The 20,138-nt window shown below is 30.8% G+C and overlaps 1 protein-coding gene across 2 annotated transcripts in view; it reads right to left on the bottom strand.

The window, feature by feature from the left end:
- Positions 1-20,138, bottom strand: part of LOC140443100 (uncharacterized) — a 53,570-nt gene that overhangs the window by 23,322 nt on the left and 10,110 nt on the right. For both annotated transcript variants that reach the window (XM_072534173.1, XM_072534180.1), the window contains exon 2: positions 14,010-14,082. In XM_072534173.1, the coding sequence (XP_072390274.1) occupies positions 14,010-14,082 (73 nt within the window). The remainder of the gene's footprint in view (positions 1-14,009; positions 14,083-20,138) is intronic.

Raw genomic sequence — 20,138 nt, 5'->3', positions numbered from 1 at the left:
AACTTCAATAATTTAACAATTTTTTGCATGTAATCCCTTTATACAACTGCATAAAATTGTGTTGAGGAGTCATGCAAGAAATGCATAAAATGAGAGCAGACACCATTACTTTACATGAAGCATAGCTTCTTATCGTGGTTTACGCACAGAGCGATGGAGATTTCATGAAAAAATCTTGTTTACAGATGAGTCTTCTTTTTCTTTAACTGGCTATCACAATCCTATGTCAATAGGCACATAAGTGTTCCTTACAAAACACAATACCGTCAAAAAGTCAACGTCTGGGCTGGTATTTTAAGTGACAACGTAATTACAATAGCTCTTTTTTCATTGTGGGCACGTTGTGTCGTAAATACCTAGATTTCCTGACAAACCACAAACTCACATAATCAGTGTATATATAACCTACTATACACAAGCATTTTATTTTAATAATTATCAAATTACTCAATTAAGTAAAAGTCAATGAAAAAGAAAATAGATGATCTCAGTACTGTCTTACAATGATAAAAATAGTAAAAAATATATTAATTTTTAAATAGTTTATTAGATATTACAAAACGGTGTTACCATTATCATGAGAAATGTCAGCTAACATTGCTTGAGTCTGCTAGTTGTCGTCTACGTTGCCAAAAGATCATCTTTTACCGTAATTTGACTATATCCATCAAAATTTTCTTCTTCAATATGGTTAACATTCATATAATCCTTTTCTCGTTCGTTGAGTTGACTACATTCATCTTCATTTTGATTTAGATTAATATAATCCTTTGTTAGATGACCAATTTCATTCTCATTTAAAATTCTGTTTTTAGAAAAAACGGAACATTTAATTTTGAGAGTTATGTATTTCATTTTTATTGGGATGAGATGTTTGAGAAGTCTCTATCAAATTGTTTGCAATAGAATCTACTTTTCGCTTTCTCTAAAATGATATAATTAAAATAATTAGCATTAAATAAAAATATTATGTATGTATTTAAAGAAATAAAGATGTAAATGATATTTCAAAATACCTCGATACTTCAACAATATGCGAATTAGAGATTAATTCATTAAACTGACTTATTTTTTGACGTTTTCTATATTCTTTGACTCTTTCAGCAGTCGTTTTTGCACCGCTTGATATTGCTGAAATTTTCTTATTTTTAATACGTTGACGATATTCTTTGCAATAATCAGCATTGGTTTTTTTAACCGCAATCTCAACACTAAAAAATGTAATAAAATCATTAAATGGATATAGTCATAAATGTCAAATGCGTCAAATGCAATTACGAGTCCTAACAACTATATAATGGTGTAGCATTTTCTTTTTCCCAAAATGGTGGACTAGACAGCTTCAACAGTTTGTTTACTTTAGCAGAAAGTTGTTTTCGAAGGGGTGAACTATTTACTGTCCGTTTTAACCTGGTTTTTCCTTGTTCCGCTTACAGAGATCTTAAGTGTTTGAATAAGGAGGATCAAACGGGCATTAGAAAATCAGGAGACGACCCTGAGTTTATTTACCGTTGTAGGGGACTTTGTGAACAGGTCACTTCTCACTTCTCGCTAGGATAACACAGATAAAGGTGACTTGTGGGCTAGGGAGCAGAAAGTTTGTTCGTTAGGCGGCATGTAGGTATAATTTGCTGGTACAAGCGGAGAAATAAAGTTATCAGAAATGTGTGATAATATCTGTCGACAATAATAAACAGTACAGTAGTTTAAATTGCTTAAAGTATAAGTGAAGAATGAATTCATCTTTAACTGTGTGCGAGCAGAAGTCCTTTAATTTTTAAAGCAGATTCAAACACAATGCTGAATATTTTCTAATTGTGAAAAAGGAAATATAACTCATTATTTTTATTATATTCATATGCACTTGCGCAGTCTAATGCTTTGTTTTTTTTTTAGATGGGGAAATCTTTTTGTATTTCGGAATAACCTTACTAATATAACTAATAACCTATAATATATTAACTATATATATATATATATATATATATATATATATATATATATATATATATATATATATATATATATATATATATATATATATATATATATATATATATATAATGCAGGGAGAGATCTATTGGGAAACCGACAAAGCGATGGGAGGATGATGTAGATGAGGTCGCGAGAAATCTCCCTGGCAGTCGATCGTGGAGCTCGAATTGGGTTGTAAAATTATAAAATGGATGGATGGATCGAAATGAATGTTAATTTGTAAGTACATAAATGGCAATAAATAATTACCCTGTCGATTTTTCAGTCCGATTTAATTTTTGGCGTTCTCTATGTTCTCTCACTCTTTGAGAAGAGGACTTTGCACCGCTTGATAATGCTAGAATTCCCTTATTTCTAATACGTTGACGATATTGTTTGCAATAATCAGCATTGGTTTTTTTTCTCGCAATATTATCACTGAAACTGTAATAAAACGATTAAATGAATCAGCCACATTTTGACTAAAATATTTCATTTTGAAGATAATAAATTTCACGTGAATTTATATAAGTACTTTTATGAAATTATACATACATACATATCTTATATATAAAAATCTCTTGGCACGATGTTTTTCCAAGCTAATATAATAATAAAATTGTTTCATTGGAAGCCGAAAAAATACATTTTTTACGTATACCGATTTTGATATTTGAAATCCAATTTGCTTCAACCTAATTTGTTTGGTATTTTTTACCGAGATATTTTATTTGTTTATAAGCCACGATACACAAATACCGGTATGCTATTGCGCACGTTAGCTCTATCTCTCTCGCACTGTGTGACGTCACGTGCGAAGCAGTTTCTATTAGAACACTAACGCTTGTCATATTAGTAGGTTAATATCAAATATATATGCAATCAAATATATATATATATATATATATATATATATATATATATATATATATATATATATATATATATATATATATAAGCATCCATATTTGGCACTTAATATTATAAGATGCGTAGTTTACAATGTTTTTATTTTTTTTTTGGTATAGGTTTTCTGATTATTGAAAAATAAAAAACTTTTTTTGACGTTTCGCTATATAAAGTGTGTATATTCATAATAATGTAGGAATATAATAATGTCTTTTCAATTAATAAGCATAAAAATTAATTCTATTTTATACATATTTCGATAGGTCGGATTCATTACTGGAATATTTCCAAAATGGTTTTATTTTGAACAAAGTATGTAGATTGGTTAAATATTAAAACACTTTCTGGATCACTTAATTAACATTTAAAATTAGAGAAAATTGTTTTAAATGAATGTGTTTCCTGAACATTTAAAATTAGAGAAAATTGCTTAGAGCAAAGAGCTTTCATGGATTGTACTAAACAATGATTCCACTTTTAATGTAGCTTCCCACAATTCTTCATTTGAGTCTTCGTTCAAAAGAGAACCGAGAGATTGTCCATGTCTGGTTTAATATATGTCTCATAAGTTTTTGTAGGGTTTCCTAAACTATATTTATGTTTGATTTGTATGCAACAAAAGCAGCAATAATCGTCACCGACGTAAAACTTCATCGTCAATTATATGATACTCCTCCAAATAGTGAGCTTCTATAAATGTATTTTGAACTATTTTGTCCTCTTCAGAATGAGATTCTTTCGAACCTTCAGTTTTTTCTACCAAATTAGACAGCATTTTTTGTGTCAAGCAAATATCTTCTGACGCCGAAATATCGCTTGGTAATTGAGGACTTTCTATTGAGCTGTTACACAGGATTCACTAGTTTCAATAGTATTGCGACATTCTGTAAAGATCGCCGCCGAATTATTCTTAAAATATACCACCTTAATCTATATTTAAAATCTATTGGCGAAGGATGATCATTTGCACCACTCATTTCTCGAATATAAGAAAAAAAGTTCTTTAGCACGTCTTGATTCAATCTGGAAGTTAAAATATACATAGTCAACGTTGTATTTTGCTTGTAGGTAAGAAAGTAACTCTTTCAGAGATCTATTAGTAAGCAATATCCCTTTTTGAAATGGAATAAGTCCTTTATGTTTACCCACCCGCATTGAATTGACCATTTCTGACATTTCAATCAGTACACGTGACTGCCTATCTAAATCTGTACCATATGCATTTCGTGTTGAAGAATTGACAACACACTTACATCGAGAATTTAATAGATCAAACCAAGCATTAAATAGCTGAACAATTACAGTAGCTTCTTTCCAGTAACTATCTTTTGGCATAAGTCCATTTTCTCCATATTACTTGCTTCACATCACTCGAAATTGCTTTTATGGTGGTTAAACCTACACCTATTGCTGTTGCAACACTTTTCTGCACTTGTTTTCTATTATAGGTACATTGTCCCCTGCTAAAATGCATAACATTCGCTATAATTGCTCGGCTTTGTCTGGATGAAACTTTTCGATTCAAGTTTGATTTAAATTCCATTTCACGTCATTGTCACTGTTCTTCAACAAAATTCTGTCCCAGATTGTACTGACCCAAGTTTAGAGGTTGAGTTGTTTATTTCTACTAATATATTTTCGTTAATTTTACTACGAATCAAGTAGGAGTGGCAACTGTAAGATTTCGAAAGGCATTCCTAGATTTGATGAGTAATATATAAATATGTATTATACATGGAGACGCAAAATTTTCGGCATATATATATATATATATATATATATATATATATATATATATATTCATTTTTAACAAAGTTGGTATTATTATAGTATTGTTTTAATATTAACTTTTTACTTACATTGAATGATGTGTAAATTTTCCTCTTGATTAGATACATCACTATCACTATCACTATTTACCACGATTTTGTCAAGATAAAATTAACAATTATAAATTTAAGAGAGCATGTGTCTGCAACATCTTACAAGAAACACGCATGAGACTGCATTTACTACTTCACGTAGTGTGTGAGCGTGAAAGAGAGATGGTATGTATTAGAGCACAATATATAGTGTATATACCTATAGGTATATATACAATCAGTGGTTCGCGTGATCTGTCGTTACAGTCGTTGGTTTTGTTTAATCATGACACTTCGCGATCCACCGCTACGCCCGTAGCCCGCGATAAGAAAGTTATGCTTCCAAAAGGGGAATGTTGTATATGGTGTTGCATATGTTTATTATAGGTATAATTAGGATGTTTGGTTAATTTAGTATTGTGAGTTGGCAACAAATGAGGAGAGAATCAAAAGTGTGGGCTTATCACTCGATGTTGCCAAAATAACTTATTCTTTATTAAGAGGAATAAATGTTATAAAACTCATATTATTTTTCCCGACAACACATATCTCCTATATACCGATATGGCAAGTTTTTAACTATAGTTTGTCTCAAAATATATCGTTTTGACTTTCCCGTCCTTAAAGGATTAGTGGTATTATCGCCATTATTAATAGACAAATACGTTTTAAATTTCTACCTGACCGCTCAGGGTTGAATCAGGTACGGCTAATGTAATCAGTCATTAAAAATAGGACCCTTAAGCTAGCGGGGACACATGAGCGGAATCCAATTTAACCTACGTAATATTTTTTCACCCATTTTTCACTAATTTATTACCACCCTAATAATTTTTCACCACCAAACCAACCTTAAGGGGAGCGATTCTGCTGGCTTAAGATTCAAGCTAGCAGAATTCAAAAAAGAAACTTTTTGTTGATGGCATATTTTTTCACCCATTTTTCACTAATTTATTACCACCCTAATAATTTTTCACCACCAAACCACCCTTAATGGGAGCGATTCTGCTGGCTTAAGGTTCAAGCTAGCAGAATAATAAAATAAAAAATCTTTTTGTTAATGGCATATTTTTTCACCAATTTTTCACTAATTTATTACCACCCTAATAATTTTTCACCACCAAACCAACCTTAAGGGGAGCGATTCTGCTGGCTTAAGGTTCAAGCTAGCAGAATTCAAAAAAAAAACTTTTTGTTGATGGCATATTTTTTTACCAATTTTTCACTAATTTATTACCACCCTAATAATTTTTCACCACCAAACCCCCCTTAATGGGAGCGATTCTGCTGGCTTAAGGTTCAAGCTAGCAGAATTCAAAAAAAAAACTTTTTGTTGATGGCATATTTTTTCACCAATTTTTCACTAATTTATTACCACCCTAATAATTTTTCACCACGAAACCCCCCTTAATGGGAGCGATTCTGCTGGCTTAAGGTTCAAGCTAGCAGAATTCAAAAAAAAACTTTTTGTTGATGACATATTTTTTCACCCATTTTTCACTAATTTATTACCACCCTAATAATTTTTCACCACCAAACCACCCTTAATGGGAGCGATTCTGCTGGCTTAAGGTTTAAGCTAGCAGAATTCAAAAAAAAAACTTTTTGTTGATGGCATATTTTTTCACCAATTTTTCACTAATTTATTACCACCCTAATAATTTTTCACCACCAAACCCCCCTTAATGGGAGCGATTCTGCTGGCTTAAGGTTCAAGCTAGCAGAATTCAAAAAAAAAACTTTTTGTTGATGACATATAGTTTCACCCATTTTTCACTAATTTATTACCACCCTAATAATTTTTCACCACCAAACCACCCTTAATGGGAGCGGTTCTTCTGGCTTAAGGTTCAAGATGGCAGAATTCAAAAAAAAAAAATTTTTGTTGATGGCATATTTTTCACCCATTTTTCACTAATTTATTACCACCCTAATATTGTTTCACCATTAAACCACCCTTAAGGGGAGCCATTCTGCTGGCTTGCAGTTCTGCTGGCTTGAGTTCAAGCCAGCAAAATTAAAAAACATATTTATAATATACCACAGTGTTTTGCTAGGTTTTTACGAATTTATTACCATTCTAGTAATTTTTCACCCCTTAACTACCCCTTGTGAAAAGTCAATAATTGTGTTAGATTAAAATTTAAGGAGAAATTTTTTTTCAAATTTACTGTCCACTACTTATAACTGAAATAAAAAAAGTGTTTTGTTAAGTTTATACTAAACTTTGACCATCCTGATAATTTTGCTCCCATAAACCTATTTTTGAAATACCTCAGTATTCTGCTAAGGTTTTACTAATTTATTACCACCCTAGTAATTTTTCACACCTAAACTACCCCTTGTGATAAGTCAATAATTCTGTTAGGTTAAAATTTAACGTGAAAAAAATCTTTTTTTACAATTTCACTATCCTCTACTTATAACTGACATAAAAAAGTATTTTTACCCTGATAAGTTTCCATCTCTAAACCAATCTTATTTGGAAACATTCCTGCTAGCTTAGTATTCGAGCCAGCGTAATTAAAAAAAATTATTTATGATATACCACAGTATTTTGCTGTTTTTACGAATTTATTACCAACTTAGTAATTTTTTTCCCTCGACTAACCCTTAGTGGAAGTCAATAGTTCTGCTATGTTTAAATTAAAGGTGAAAAAGTTTTGTTTTATAATTTTACTAAATACTATTTATAAGTAAAATAAGAAACTCTCTGGTTAGTTTTTACTAAATGTTAACGAACTTCACCAATTCCACCATCTACACATTTACGCTGGTTGAATGCAAAGCAAATCTTTTCGGAAATATGAGATACTACAGTATTATGCTAGATTTGTACTAATACATTACCATCCTAGTAATTTTTCACCCTTCAACTACCCTCTATGAGGAGTCAATAATTCTACTACCTTAAAATTTAAGGTGATAAAAAATCTATTTTTATAATTTTACTGTATTCTACTTGTAACTGAAAATATAAATTACTTGCTTGGTTTTTACTAAATTTGATCCACCCTTATAATTTTTGACCCCCTAAGCTTCAGATAATGGGAAACATTTAACAAGATACACATTGACGCTAGGTGAATAAAAAATCTTTTTGAAAACACAAGAGTGCTCTGCTAGAATTTTACTATATTTTTACCAGCCTAGTCATGTTTTTCTCAACTACCCTAATTGAAAAACATTTTCAAATGTTATTCTATACTAACTAATATTTATTTTTTCAATGTTTAAATATTAAAAATATGAAAACACTTTATTCCAAAGACTATAAATTTTACCCGTTTTAAAAAATTGACTCTGATTCGAGTCGTATTACATGGCTAAGCGAAATCGAATCGTTAGTCCTTTTTATGAATATAAAATAACTGAAATCAAGTTGAGTTTTAGTAAATACAATGGAATTTTTATATTTCACAGAATAAATTACCAGGTAAGAAATATTCAAATTGAAATAATTTTATTACGTCTATTACATTATTTATCTGATTGTAAAGGAGGGTCGTCGGGATCGTGCGCACCTATTGCACCCTATTGTTAAAAGATTTGCATTCATTAGGTAGATGAAAATTTGAAAAATAATTTAGGTATTTAATATTTTAATAATATTTAAATAAGAAGAGTATTAACGATTGGTCAAAACATAATTTTAAGATTAGGTGTATAACATAAAGAATTTATATTGCAAAACATTTTAAGTAGGTATATTCAAATGAGACCGAAATTACCGGTTGGTCAGAACAGCTGATATAGATTATTTGCGTAGTAAAATAAATTTATATTAGCAGCATTTTAAAAATTTAAAGATATTTGTATTTTAATTCTTTGTCGATTTTTCATTCATTGTCAGTTGAATATAGGTAAAAATTAAAGGTTATTACAAAAAAATATTAACTTATTTATTTTGTTTATGAAAATGTTTGAAAGAATCGCCCACGGAGAGATCTGGTTTCTCGGCACAATCCACACACTCATAAATTGGGTTTTTTCTTATTTTTAGGATAGGACATACTCTGCATCTTTTCGTTTTCGTTTCGCGTTTGTCCGATTTATTAGCAATTATTTATAGGTAAATGTTCGCGTGCGATATTCCGTCTTTCTTTGCTTTTTTAATAATTTAATTTACGAATTAATTCTAACCTTGATATCGTCTTTTATGTCTTTTGTTTAGTATATTGTTTAAAACTAAGTCTAACTTTCCACGGTACCATCGATTCATCTAGCGATAATTATTTTACTGGATAACGCAGAGCAGTCATTTTATTATTAAAAAGTCTATAACTGTTCTTATTCTATAAAACCGATCTTCAGGAATAACATTCGGTCCCATTGGATTATGGATGAAGATTAAGCACCTTAAAATTATAAGAAAAAGATCTCTTCCGATGTTCTGCAAAAAAGATTTTAAGCTAAATAGTGGATCTGTTTTCCAATAACCCTCCAATCTTGAAATCCGTATGTGTCAGTGTGGAAGATAATTCCCATAAATACTAGAAATTCAAATAAGGAAAGTAGTTTACATCTTTAAATGCTAGAATTTACACAAACACCAACTTCACCAACTTTTTTATATGCTAAACATTGCAATATTGTTGTTTTGTACACCACCTATTTTTTAACAAAATTTTACAACTTAAAAAGGGATCATTCTCGTGAGTTGGCTGTATATCATATAGTTAAAAAACTCGAACATTGAAGTAAAACACTGTTGTGATTGGTATATTTAATTAAATTTTAAAAATCCTAAAGGATTAGGTTCAAAACGTTTTCGGACTTATCAGTCCAGTGAAATTTGTAGTACTTTTAGTAAGTAATTAATAAGTAATAGGTAAGTAGTAATTTTTAATTAAATATACCAATTATTACAACAGAAGTGTTTTTCACACACACACACACACACACTCGCACACACACACCGTGTAAATGTATTCAAGTATTTTTGAAAAAACAAATTTATTTAATTTTTGTTAAAGGGGTAGTAAGGGGTGAAAAATTACTAAAGTTGTAATAAATTCGTAAAAACCTAGCAGAACACTGTAGTAGATCATAAATATTTTTTTTAATTCTGCTAGCTTAAACCTTAAGCCAGCAGAATCGCTCCCATTAAGGGTGGTTTGATGGTGAAAAATTATTAGGGTGGTAATAAATTAGTGAAAAATTAGTGAAAAAATATGCCACCAACAAAAATTTTTTTTTCTGAATTCTGCTAGCTTGAACCTTAAGCCAGCAGAATCGTTCCCATTAAGGGTGGTTTGGTGGTGAAAAAATATTAGGGTGGTAATAAATTAGTGAAAAATGGGTGAAAAAATATGCCATCAACAAAAAGTTTTTTTTTTTGAATTCTGCTAGCTTAAACCTTAAGCCAGCAGAATCGCTCCCATTAAGGGTGGTTTGGTGGTGAAAAATTATTAGGGTGGTAATAAATTAGTGAAAAATTGGTGAAAAAATATGCCATCAACAAAAAGTTTTTTTTTTGAATTCTGCTAGCTTGAACCTTAAGCCAGCAGAATCGCTCCCATTAAGGGGGGTTTGGTGGTGAAAAATTATTAGGGTGGTAATAAATTAGTGAAAAATTGGTGAAAAAATATGCCATCAACAAAAAGTTTTTTTTTTGAATTCTGCTAGCTTGAACCTTAAGCCAGCAGAATCGCTCCCCTTAAGGTTGGTTTGGTGGTGAAAAATTATTAGGGTGGTAATAAATTAGTGAAAAATTGGTGAAAAAATATTACGTAGGTTAAATTGGATTCCGCTCATGTGTCCCCGCTAGCTTAAGGGACCTATTAAAAATCTCTACTTGCTACTGTGTGTATAGTATATTAGTGAAGATTTTTCGTAACAAATATGTTTCGTCCACGGAAAAATAATCGCTCGAGATCTACTAAACATAATCAAAAGCATTTGTCATTGGACGCAAAAAAATAGTTAAAAATGTGTGTCATACTTTAATAGATAGGGGCCTAATCAAACAGAATGTCGTGAAAAGAACATATTTACTTACAAAAACGTCGATATCAGCGACAAAGGCTATTGTAAGAGAAGAATCATTGACAGGACGAAAAAAAGTGGTAATTTTTAGTCTCATTATTTGGACAGTACTCAATAAGATATTATAAGGACAATAAGTTGTTCTTTACGAAAATCAGATAGTTCCTACGTTAAATAAATTAAATTGAAGTTATAGTAAGAAGAAACAAATATAGATACCACTCTCCATACAGTCCTTTCTAAAATAAGTTTTAAACACTTGAAGAACTGAGTATCTCTCTGAAATTATAGGTTAGAAAACAAATCTATCATATATCTGGATAAAACATGGTTTGATACTCATGATATAGTATGTAAAAGAAGGTCGATTTTAGTAAAAAATGTCATACGAAAGCATCTTTAAATAAAGGAAAACGCATAACAATAATTCACGCCAGTTCGAAAGATATGTGGGTTCGAAACTGTTTGTTCTTATCTGCAAAGAATATCAAAGACTTCAGCTTAGACTATCATGAAGATACCAGTGCAGAACTTTTTGAAAATTGGTTTTAAAATTCTCTTTTAAAAAATATTCCTGAAAGTAGTGTAATCGTCATGGATAACGCAAGCTACTACAGTCTACAGCTACAAAAAGCGCCAAACAAGTACTAAAACTGAAATTTATGAGTCTTTATTAAAAAATGTTAATTATTTTAAAGCCATATATATATATATATATATATATATATATATATATATATATATATATATATATATATAGACTAAAAATTACTACTTTTTTTCGTCTTGTCAATGGTGCTTCGCTTACAATAGCCTTTGTCGCTGATATCGACGTTTTTGTAAGTAAATATGTTCTTTTCACAACATTCTGTTTGATTAGGCCCCTATCTATTAAAGTATGACACACATTTTTAACTATTTTTTTGCGTCCAATGACAAATGCTTTTGATTATGTTTAGTAGATCTCGAGCGATTATTTTTCCGTGGACGAAACATATTTGTTACGAACAATCTTCACTAATATACTATATACACAGTAGCAAGTAGAGATTTTTAATGACTGATTACATTAGCCGTACCTGATTCAACCCTGAGCGGTCAGGTAGAAATTTAAAACGTATTTGTCTATTAATAATGGCGATAATACCACTAATCCTTTAACGACGGGAAAGTCAAAACGATATATTTTGAGACAAACTATACTGTATACGTTATTCAGTATGTGGAACAAAGATAACACTTAATTGTTTGAATACGAGTGAGACACAATCCACGCATGTTGGAGTAGCGAGTCTAACTTTCAAACAGTGTTGCAAAATTTGTGTTACATCTTTCCTTCTAAAATATTAGTAGGATGCACGAGTGTAACATAATATTTAAATCCACTGCAGTTCATTGAAGAATGAAAATTAATATTGCCCCAACAAAACTTACATGAATAATCATGTAGCTGTTATTTTTTAAACAATTATGTCATTCCTTGAATAATTAACAAAGAACACTGAATTGAGAAATTGTTGTGGCATCAACGTTGGCATCAAAGGTGAAATCAGCATGAGCTAAATAAATAACGCACTTCAGTAGACAGACAGATAGTATAAACGGTGTACCCCCTCTACGAATGCATGATTTTTCCTCAACAGAATCACCAACAGAAGTGCGAACCACCCAAGAACTTTTTCCAGTCGATCATTTTAAACATATGGAATTTTGTGAAACTGATGGAGAAATCGAATGAGAGCAACAACTTTTTAAAAAATATTTTGCTTTCCGATGAATCTTCATTCACAGTACATAAACGTCATAATCCATCTATCGTCCGCTTTTGGTCTAGGCAAAATAAACATTTGAGTATTGCTGTGAAAACACAATTCCCAAAGAAATTAAATGTGTGGACTGGCATTTATAAAGATAATATAATTGGTCCATTTTTTATTACGGAAAATCTGAAGGGACGGACGTAAGTACCTAGATCTATTACGCAATCAGATTATTCCAGCACTTCGAAACCTTGCGATCAACTTCGCCGATGTCCGGTTTCAACAGGATGGTTGCCCAGCACATAACGCAATCGAAGTTACAAATTATTTGGAACAAACATTCCCCGGACGATTAATTTCTACACGAGGAACATTAAAATGGACCCCTAGATCACCAGATTTAGTACCTTTGGATTTTTATTTCTGGGGAATGCTAAAATCAAAATTATATCGGCATGAATTTGAACGAACCACCAATTTAGAAGAATTGCAAGAAAAAATTGTTCAACTCTGTAGTCGGATACAGCCAAATCAGCTAAATGGAATGAGACTTGCTTTAGTTGATAGATTCGGATTTTGTTTAGCACAAAATGGTAGTTTGTTCGAACATTTAATTGGTTGGAGATTTTTTTAAAATGCCTTTAATTTTAATTTAATTATTTAGAATATTTTTTAGTTGGTTTTTTTTATAAAAATAATGTTTATGTTTTGTTAATGTTAAGTGAATTATTGTTTTATTTCTAAGCTACCACAGCTAAAAATCTACAAGAATTGCATTTAAAACTCGAATGTAAGTGTTTTTCCAAAGTTTGCCAACGGAAAGTTATCGACGAAATAATTTTATGCAAAGAAGTACACAGTCGTCGTCAGTGGCTGATAATCATTGAATGTCGGATAGCCGGATGTATCTTGGCGATTCGCACTGTGAAGAAAGCCGTTGCTTAAAATTTTACAACTTGTCAGGGGTATAATGCAATGTTGCTACACATCAATTCCTTAAATTAATGTTCTTTGTTAACTAATTCAGTTATTGATAGAATCGATTAGAAAATAACAATTACATGGCTACTTTATTTAGATTTTTTTTGGGCAATATTAATTTTCATTCTAAAATGAACCGTAGTGGATTTAAATATTATTTCACCCTCAATTATCAGACTAAAATTTTAGAAGGAAAGATGTATAGAAATATGGCAACACTGTTTAAAAGTCTTACCTACTCGTTCGAGATGGTGACTGCCTCTCACTTCTATTCAAGCAATTAAGTGTTATCTTTGTTCCACATACTGAATACAGTAGTTGATAAATGTAAATTTTTATACAGGGCCGTAAAAAACACGGTAATGGTTAAACAAACAAGATAATGGGATTTAAGGGTTCCTACTTTTTATTGTCACGAATAAACTCAAATATATTGAATCATTTTGGTTAAACTGATCCGTAGAAGTAATTCCATGGCCTTCCCAAATTATGATTTTTTTCAGTGGCTCTACAGTATAATAAAAGATTTACTAACCTTTGGTATGATATTTTACTGTCCGTTGTCTTTGCCAGTTGATTGTCAGTGTATTTTGGAAGTGGATTCCAATCTGGAATAGCAGTAAAACAATATTTTATTACTGTAGTTCAATTTGATGAAAATTTTAAATTAAAATAAAAACATATTTTACACAATCTTAAGACTTCTATAAAAAAAAAAGAGTTAAACAAGGATGTTGCCGTAGTAGGGTTTTATATTGTGTGTAGCATTATTAAAATATTCAGTAGTTTTTAAATGTTTATTACCATATTCTTATAAGTTTGATAAGTATAAAATGTGTGTCTGATGTCATTCTGTATCATCATCATCACGTAGCGCTAAAACCCTGGGTGGGTCTTGGCTGACTGTACAAATTTTTTCCAATTTGTTCGGTCTTCCATCAACCTAGGGTCAAATGGAATGTTCATTTTTATACCTCCCATACCAGTTTTACAAGTCTCTCGTTATGCAGTCTGTGCACGTGCCCATCTTAGTCGATGTGATTTAATTTCTTGGACAATATCGACGTCATTGTAGAGTGCTTTTAATTCGATATTGATTCTGATCTTATACTGGTTTGTGGTGATGTCATGGTGAGGTCCGAATATTTTTCTAAGTACAGTATACTCCCTCTATAACGAACACGGTTATTACGAGGTTTCGCTTATAACGAGATACATTAGATGTCCCGTGAAATTTCTATTGAACTATAACCGTCTATAGCGAGGCAAATTTGGTTATAACGAGAGAAAATAAGATCCAAAAACGTGTTTTTTACGTTTTTAGTCCGGTTGTGGCTACCTTTTCATAAATACCTTTTCAAACAGCCCCTCAATAAACTTAACTGCAGCCCGCAATAAACTTCTTTACAATGAATAAATACAACTGTTCCACATCTTTAAAAATATATGATAGAATGATACTGGACCATTTAGGGCAGTTAAAAATGAAAGAGTTCTTAAAATTGCATGGAGATTAAGAGGAGAATGGGAATGAACTCCGACATAATAGACTACATCGAACAGAAGAGATTAACATGGTACGGACATGTCAGAAGAGCAGACCAAAATCGGTGGATAAATAGAATAACAGAGTGGAGCCCGATAGGAAGAAGAAAGAGAGGCAGACCCCGAAGATCTTTCAGAGATGAGGTGGACGAAGCAATGAGTAGAAGAAACCTACAGGAAGGGGACTGGCTAAACAGGAAAAATTGGAGAAATCGGTTGAGTGAAGGAATACAGTGAAAACTGTGGAAATCCTTGTATATATATATATATATATATATATATATATATATATATATATATATATATATATATATATATATATATATCTTAAAATTGCAGAAGCAATAGTTTATGTTATCCTTGAAAATACGATTTATACATTATGTAGTTGGAAAAAAATATAAGTACAGCTTTTTTGTTTTAACGTATATCATTGATAATAAAAGTAAACAACTCTTTTATGTTTTAATATATTTCATTGACAATAAAAGTAAATAACTTTTTTTCAAAAACGCCATTCAAACAATATTTATTAGCATCTTATATTGCTCCGAATGGCTTCACTATAGGAAGTTAATGGTTTAGAAAACTACAGATTCGTATGTATGCACAGTATTATGATTGTCTGATATAACGAGATCGGCTTATAACGAGGTAATTAGTCTGTCATTTCAGTTCTCGTTATAGAGGGAGTCTACTGTATTTTTCGTTCAAAGCGACTGAGCTTTTCTTCGTTTGCTTTGGTCATGGTCCACGTTTCGCATCCGTATTTTATTACCGGTCTGATGATGGATTTATAGATTTCTATCTTTGAACTTCTTGTAAGATTTTTTGATTTTATAAGCTTATCCAGTGCGAATAGACAGCGGTTTGCAGATTGGATTCTGTCTTTTATTTCTTCAGTAATATCGTTGTCAGCTGTGATTACGGCCCACAGATACTTAAAACGTTGTACTCTTTCGAAATTGAAGGTGTTGACCGTCACATTTTGTCCTATTCGTGTCTTTCTATTTATACACATATATTTCGTCTATAGTATTTTTCATATAAAGATGCATGCACGTCATTCAAAATTTATGATCATCAGAATTATTTTCATCAGAATAGTTAGTAAGTGAGGAATTTTTAAAATGTCAACTATTTGTCAAACTATTATATTAACAGTAAATACACTTAGTTTTAGGACTACTGCAACACACTAAAATACCTAAGAAAACATTTATATATTCTAACTTTTAAACTTACTTCTTATAGGCCTTTAATAGAAAAAACGTCCCACCATTATTTCTTGTTCAAAATAATCTATCTTATATGAAAGCTTATTAGCTTTCTACAGACTATTTATTTGTTTTTGGCATAGCACAATCACAATACATAACAATAATTAGTTTTTAACGCTATTAATCTAAATTTAATATGCATTTATAAATACAATTTATTAATATATTATGATCAAATATATTGTGTAAGAAATCAAAACATAAACAAAATTCTTACTCTAAAAAAGCGGCAACACTTTAAACAATTTTACCACACGCTGAACTGTCAAAAATTTTGAAGTATTTTCGTACCAGTTGCGTACAATTGTCTAATATATTTAATTAAAATTATTATTTTGTAGAGTATTAGACTTAAGAGTTATTTCATAAAATTTATATTATTAATAATAACAAATGTTTTTGGTTATTTAATCAATATAATTCTAAAATTCCCAATATAATGATGATTACATTTTTCTGATTATTATACCATGTTGACGCCTATAAAAGATCGAGCAGTTCCGTATGGGTTTCGTATTATTAGCTGTGTAAGGAAAATTTGAACTCTAACGTTGACGTTCTGGAAATTTTAAATATTAGCGACGTCACTTTATATAAATTGTGACGTGTACGCATTTTTATATGAAAAATACTATATGTATCTACATTCTGCATGATGGCAATTATGCCCAGTGACAATGTTACCAAGTATTAATATATGTTACTAGTTCACAACATCTTCCTCTTTAAGTAACTTACTTAATTTTTCTTTAATATAAAACAAAATCTTTTCTACTACTTGTTGTTGAGCATGAGTTTCATAATAATTGTTTAACAGCAAATGTTCATTAGTTGGGATGGAATACTGTTTATATATATTATTAGATGCAGTAAAACTATTAATTTAACACATAAGTAAACAGTAATTTAACACATAAGTAAACAGTAATTTAACACATAATAGGATCTTTTTCATATTTTGCAATTACTTTGTCTGGGACCCATACTTTACCTCTAATAACAACCTTTTGTAAAAGTTTATACTTAACATTCATTTGAATTTTACTATCTAACTTACACATTGAGGATGGAAGCTTTATGAGTAGATAATAATCTGATCATTAATAATTCACTTGAGGTAGCATTTAAAGTCGGGATTTGCAGACTACAGTATTCTAATAATGATGTACTTATATTTTTTCCTCCTCCTTTTCAGCAAGACCCTTGGTGCAAAGATAATGTGTGCTAGAAGTTAATAATTGAAAATTTACCCTCTATATTTATTTGTCCAAAACCAAAAAGTATATTTTTGTAATTATTCTCTTAAAAGACTGCATATTGTAGATATATTACATATATATTGTCTCAAATAATTAGACATTCCTAATATTGATTGAAGCTTTTTTTTATTTTTAGGCTCATTTAAGTTTACTATTGATTTTGCATGTTTTTCTGAGGGTACCACACATGTTTTACTAAATTTATGACATAAAAACTCTATATTAACCGATCAAAGACTGGTAACGCAAAACATTGTTTAAAATATTAATTCTTATGTGAAAATTGTGACCGAAAAACGGAGATAGCGCTACTAGTTAGTATGTTAACGTTGTTAAGTGGGTTGTCTAATTTAGATGATACAAATTTTATTAAATATTGATTTCAACTGAACTTCAAGCGTTGTTCCTGAGAGAATGGTTCATTCTGCACAAAAAGTGCTAATGAACATTTTTGTTTAAAATTATCTCAGCTACATTTTTTATTTAAAACATTTTTTTCTATGATGCACCGAATTTGGTACATCAATTTTTTTGCGTTTTTACCCCCATACGAGGGGAATTTTAGGAGGAAGCCAAGGGGTAAAAATGGTAAACTTTTTTGCTTCTTTTTTGGTGTCCCAGAATTAATATTCTCGGCAACATTCAGCTTGTTCATATGATTTGTAGGGTTCAACTCTCTAGATGACTAGACTAAATGAAGAAAAAAACGAATTTAAAGACAAAAATCAACAATCATGGTCAAACTTAAAATGATTAACAAGGAAGACAAATTTTCACTTGCAATATAACAAAACAAATGAATAAAACAGCAATAGATACTACCTGCTTATAAGTTCCGACATATCAACAATAGGTATTACAATGAAAATATGTGGGATCCTAGCATATACGGGTTAAATTGGTTTTTCGTGCAATAAACATAACCTTGGCATCTAAATTATATGTTTGTGCGTCACAGTGTTGCCATATTTTTTTGTATAAAGTATAGGAGTTTTTAAAATTAAAGATACTTATATTAAATATAAGAAATTATAATGTTTTGTTATGAGAAGCCACAATTTTTGAATTCATATTAAAAAGCATTCATAAAATAGTATTTTTTACTTTAACGCCTGGTTGTTCGAACGCGAATCAAGAAGTTTGATTATAATCAAGTTCTCTTAACAACCATCAAATAATAGAATTCGTTGTTCCTACGCCAATCAGTTGATTGTAATCAATTTTCTTAATGGAAATCAAATTGAGACATCAAATATGTGTAAAACACTAATCATTCATTGTGGTTCGTTGTATAAACGTCAATCAAGGACTTGATTGTTATCAAAACGGATTTTGATTGATAATTACTTAATTGTAGGTAAAGCAGTAATTAAAATATAGCTGCAGTTGTCAAATTATTAAAAATTGCTTATTATTGTTATTGATTTGTAAGTAAAAACAAAAAATTAATATTACAAAGAGTTTAATTATAGTTTATTTTAGATTAGAATGCAAAATTTATAAAATGTCTATGTCTGTTACGATATCCAGCTCCTCTGATGTTGATGATGATGATTCTGTTGTTGATGATGATGATGAAATCTTACATCGTGTTGGGAATCATTTAGATCCTCTCACCCATCGCAACAGAGAATTAAGTGCCACAGAACAACTTCTCATTTGTGAGCCGGATTATCTACAAGGTGGCAAAGCAGATACTACAGTTAAAGGTTGATTTCTTAAAAATGCCCATGCTGGAAGCAACATCAACAGTACAAAAGAATTTTTTTGAAATTCGACGATTTCCTTGTGTAATCGGTGCTATTGAATGCACGCATATACCAATTCGATCTCCAGGTGGGCATCTTGACGAAACCTTAAGGTGTAGAAAAGGTATTTTTTCTCTTAACGTTCAAGCCGTTTGCGACGCAGAGCTAAAGACCCGGCACATAATAGCTGGCTGGCCCAGATCCGTTCACGACTCCACTATCTTAATGATTGCCCTTTGTCTATCGAATTAGAACGGGGTATGTATGGCACAGGATATCTTCTTCGTGATAATGGTTATGCTTGTAAAAGATATCTGCTCACACCTTTCATTAATCCCAGAGATCGGGCTGAGGAAGCATATAATGCTTCATACAAAGTTACCAGAAATACTATTGAGGGGTGCTTTGGAGTTTTGAGGCGTCGATTTCCAGCATTATTAATAGAATTGCCATTGAAAATGAAGATCAATGATGGTTATCGTTGCATGTGTAATTTTACACAATTTAGCCATTGTTTACAATGATCGCTGGCCAGATGACCTTGAATTTGATGATGATGACGAACATATAGTTATCGGTAGCCTGGAAGGAAATTTTGCGATGAGAACACATCTTGTAAATACAGTTTTTTCTGAAGGAGTTTAAAACAAAGTTTAATAAGTTTACTTATTAGTACTGATATTACAATTTATATTTCGGATAGGATAATTATTAATTTACTTAGGAAACTTAATCAATTTATCCAATTCCAGTTCTGCTTTTCTAATTTGTAAGTTTTTTAATTTTAGTTCTTTTTCAAAAAGTCTTTGTTTTTGCTGAATTTCCAAATTTA

Source organism: Diabrotica undecimpunctata, chromosome 1 (genome assembly GCF_040954645.1).
Source record: "Diabrotica undecimpunctata isolate CICGRU chromosome 1, icDiaUnde3, whole genome shotgun sequence".
Taxonomy (NCBI): domain Eukaryota; kingdom Metazoa; phylum Arthropoda; class Insecta; order Coleoptera; family Chrysomelidae; genus Diabrotica; species Diabrotica undecimpunctata.
The sequence above is the reverse complement of the archived record's forward strand: the minus strand, read 5'-3'. Positions and strand labels throughout refer to the sequence as shown.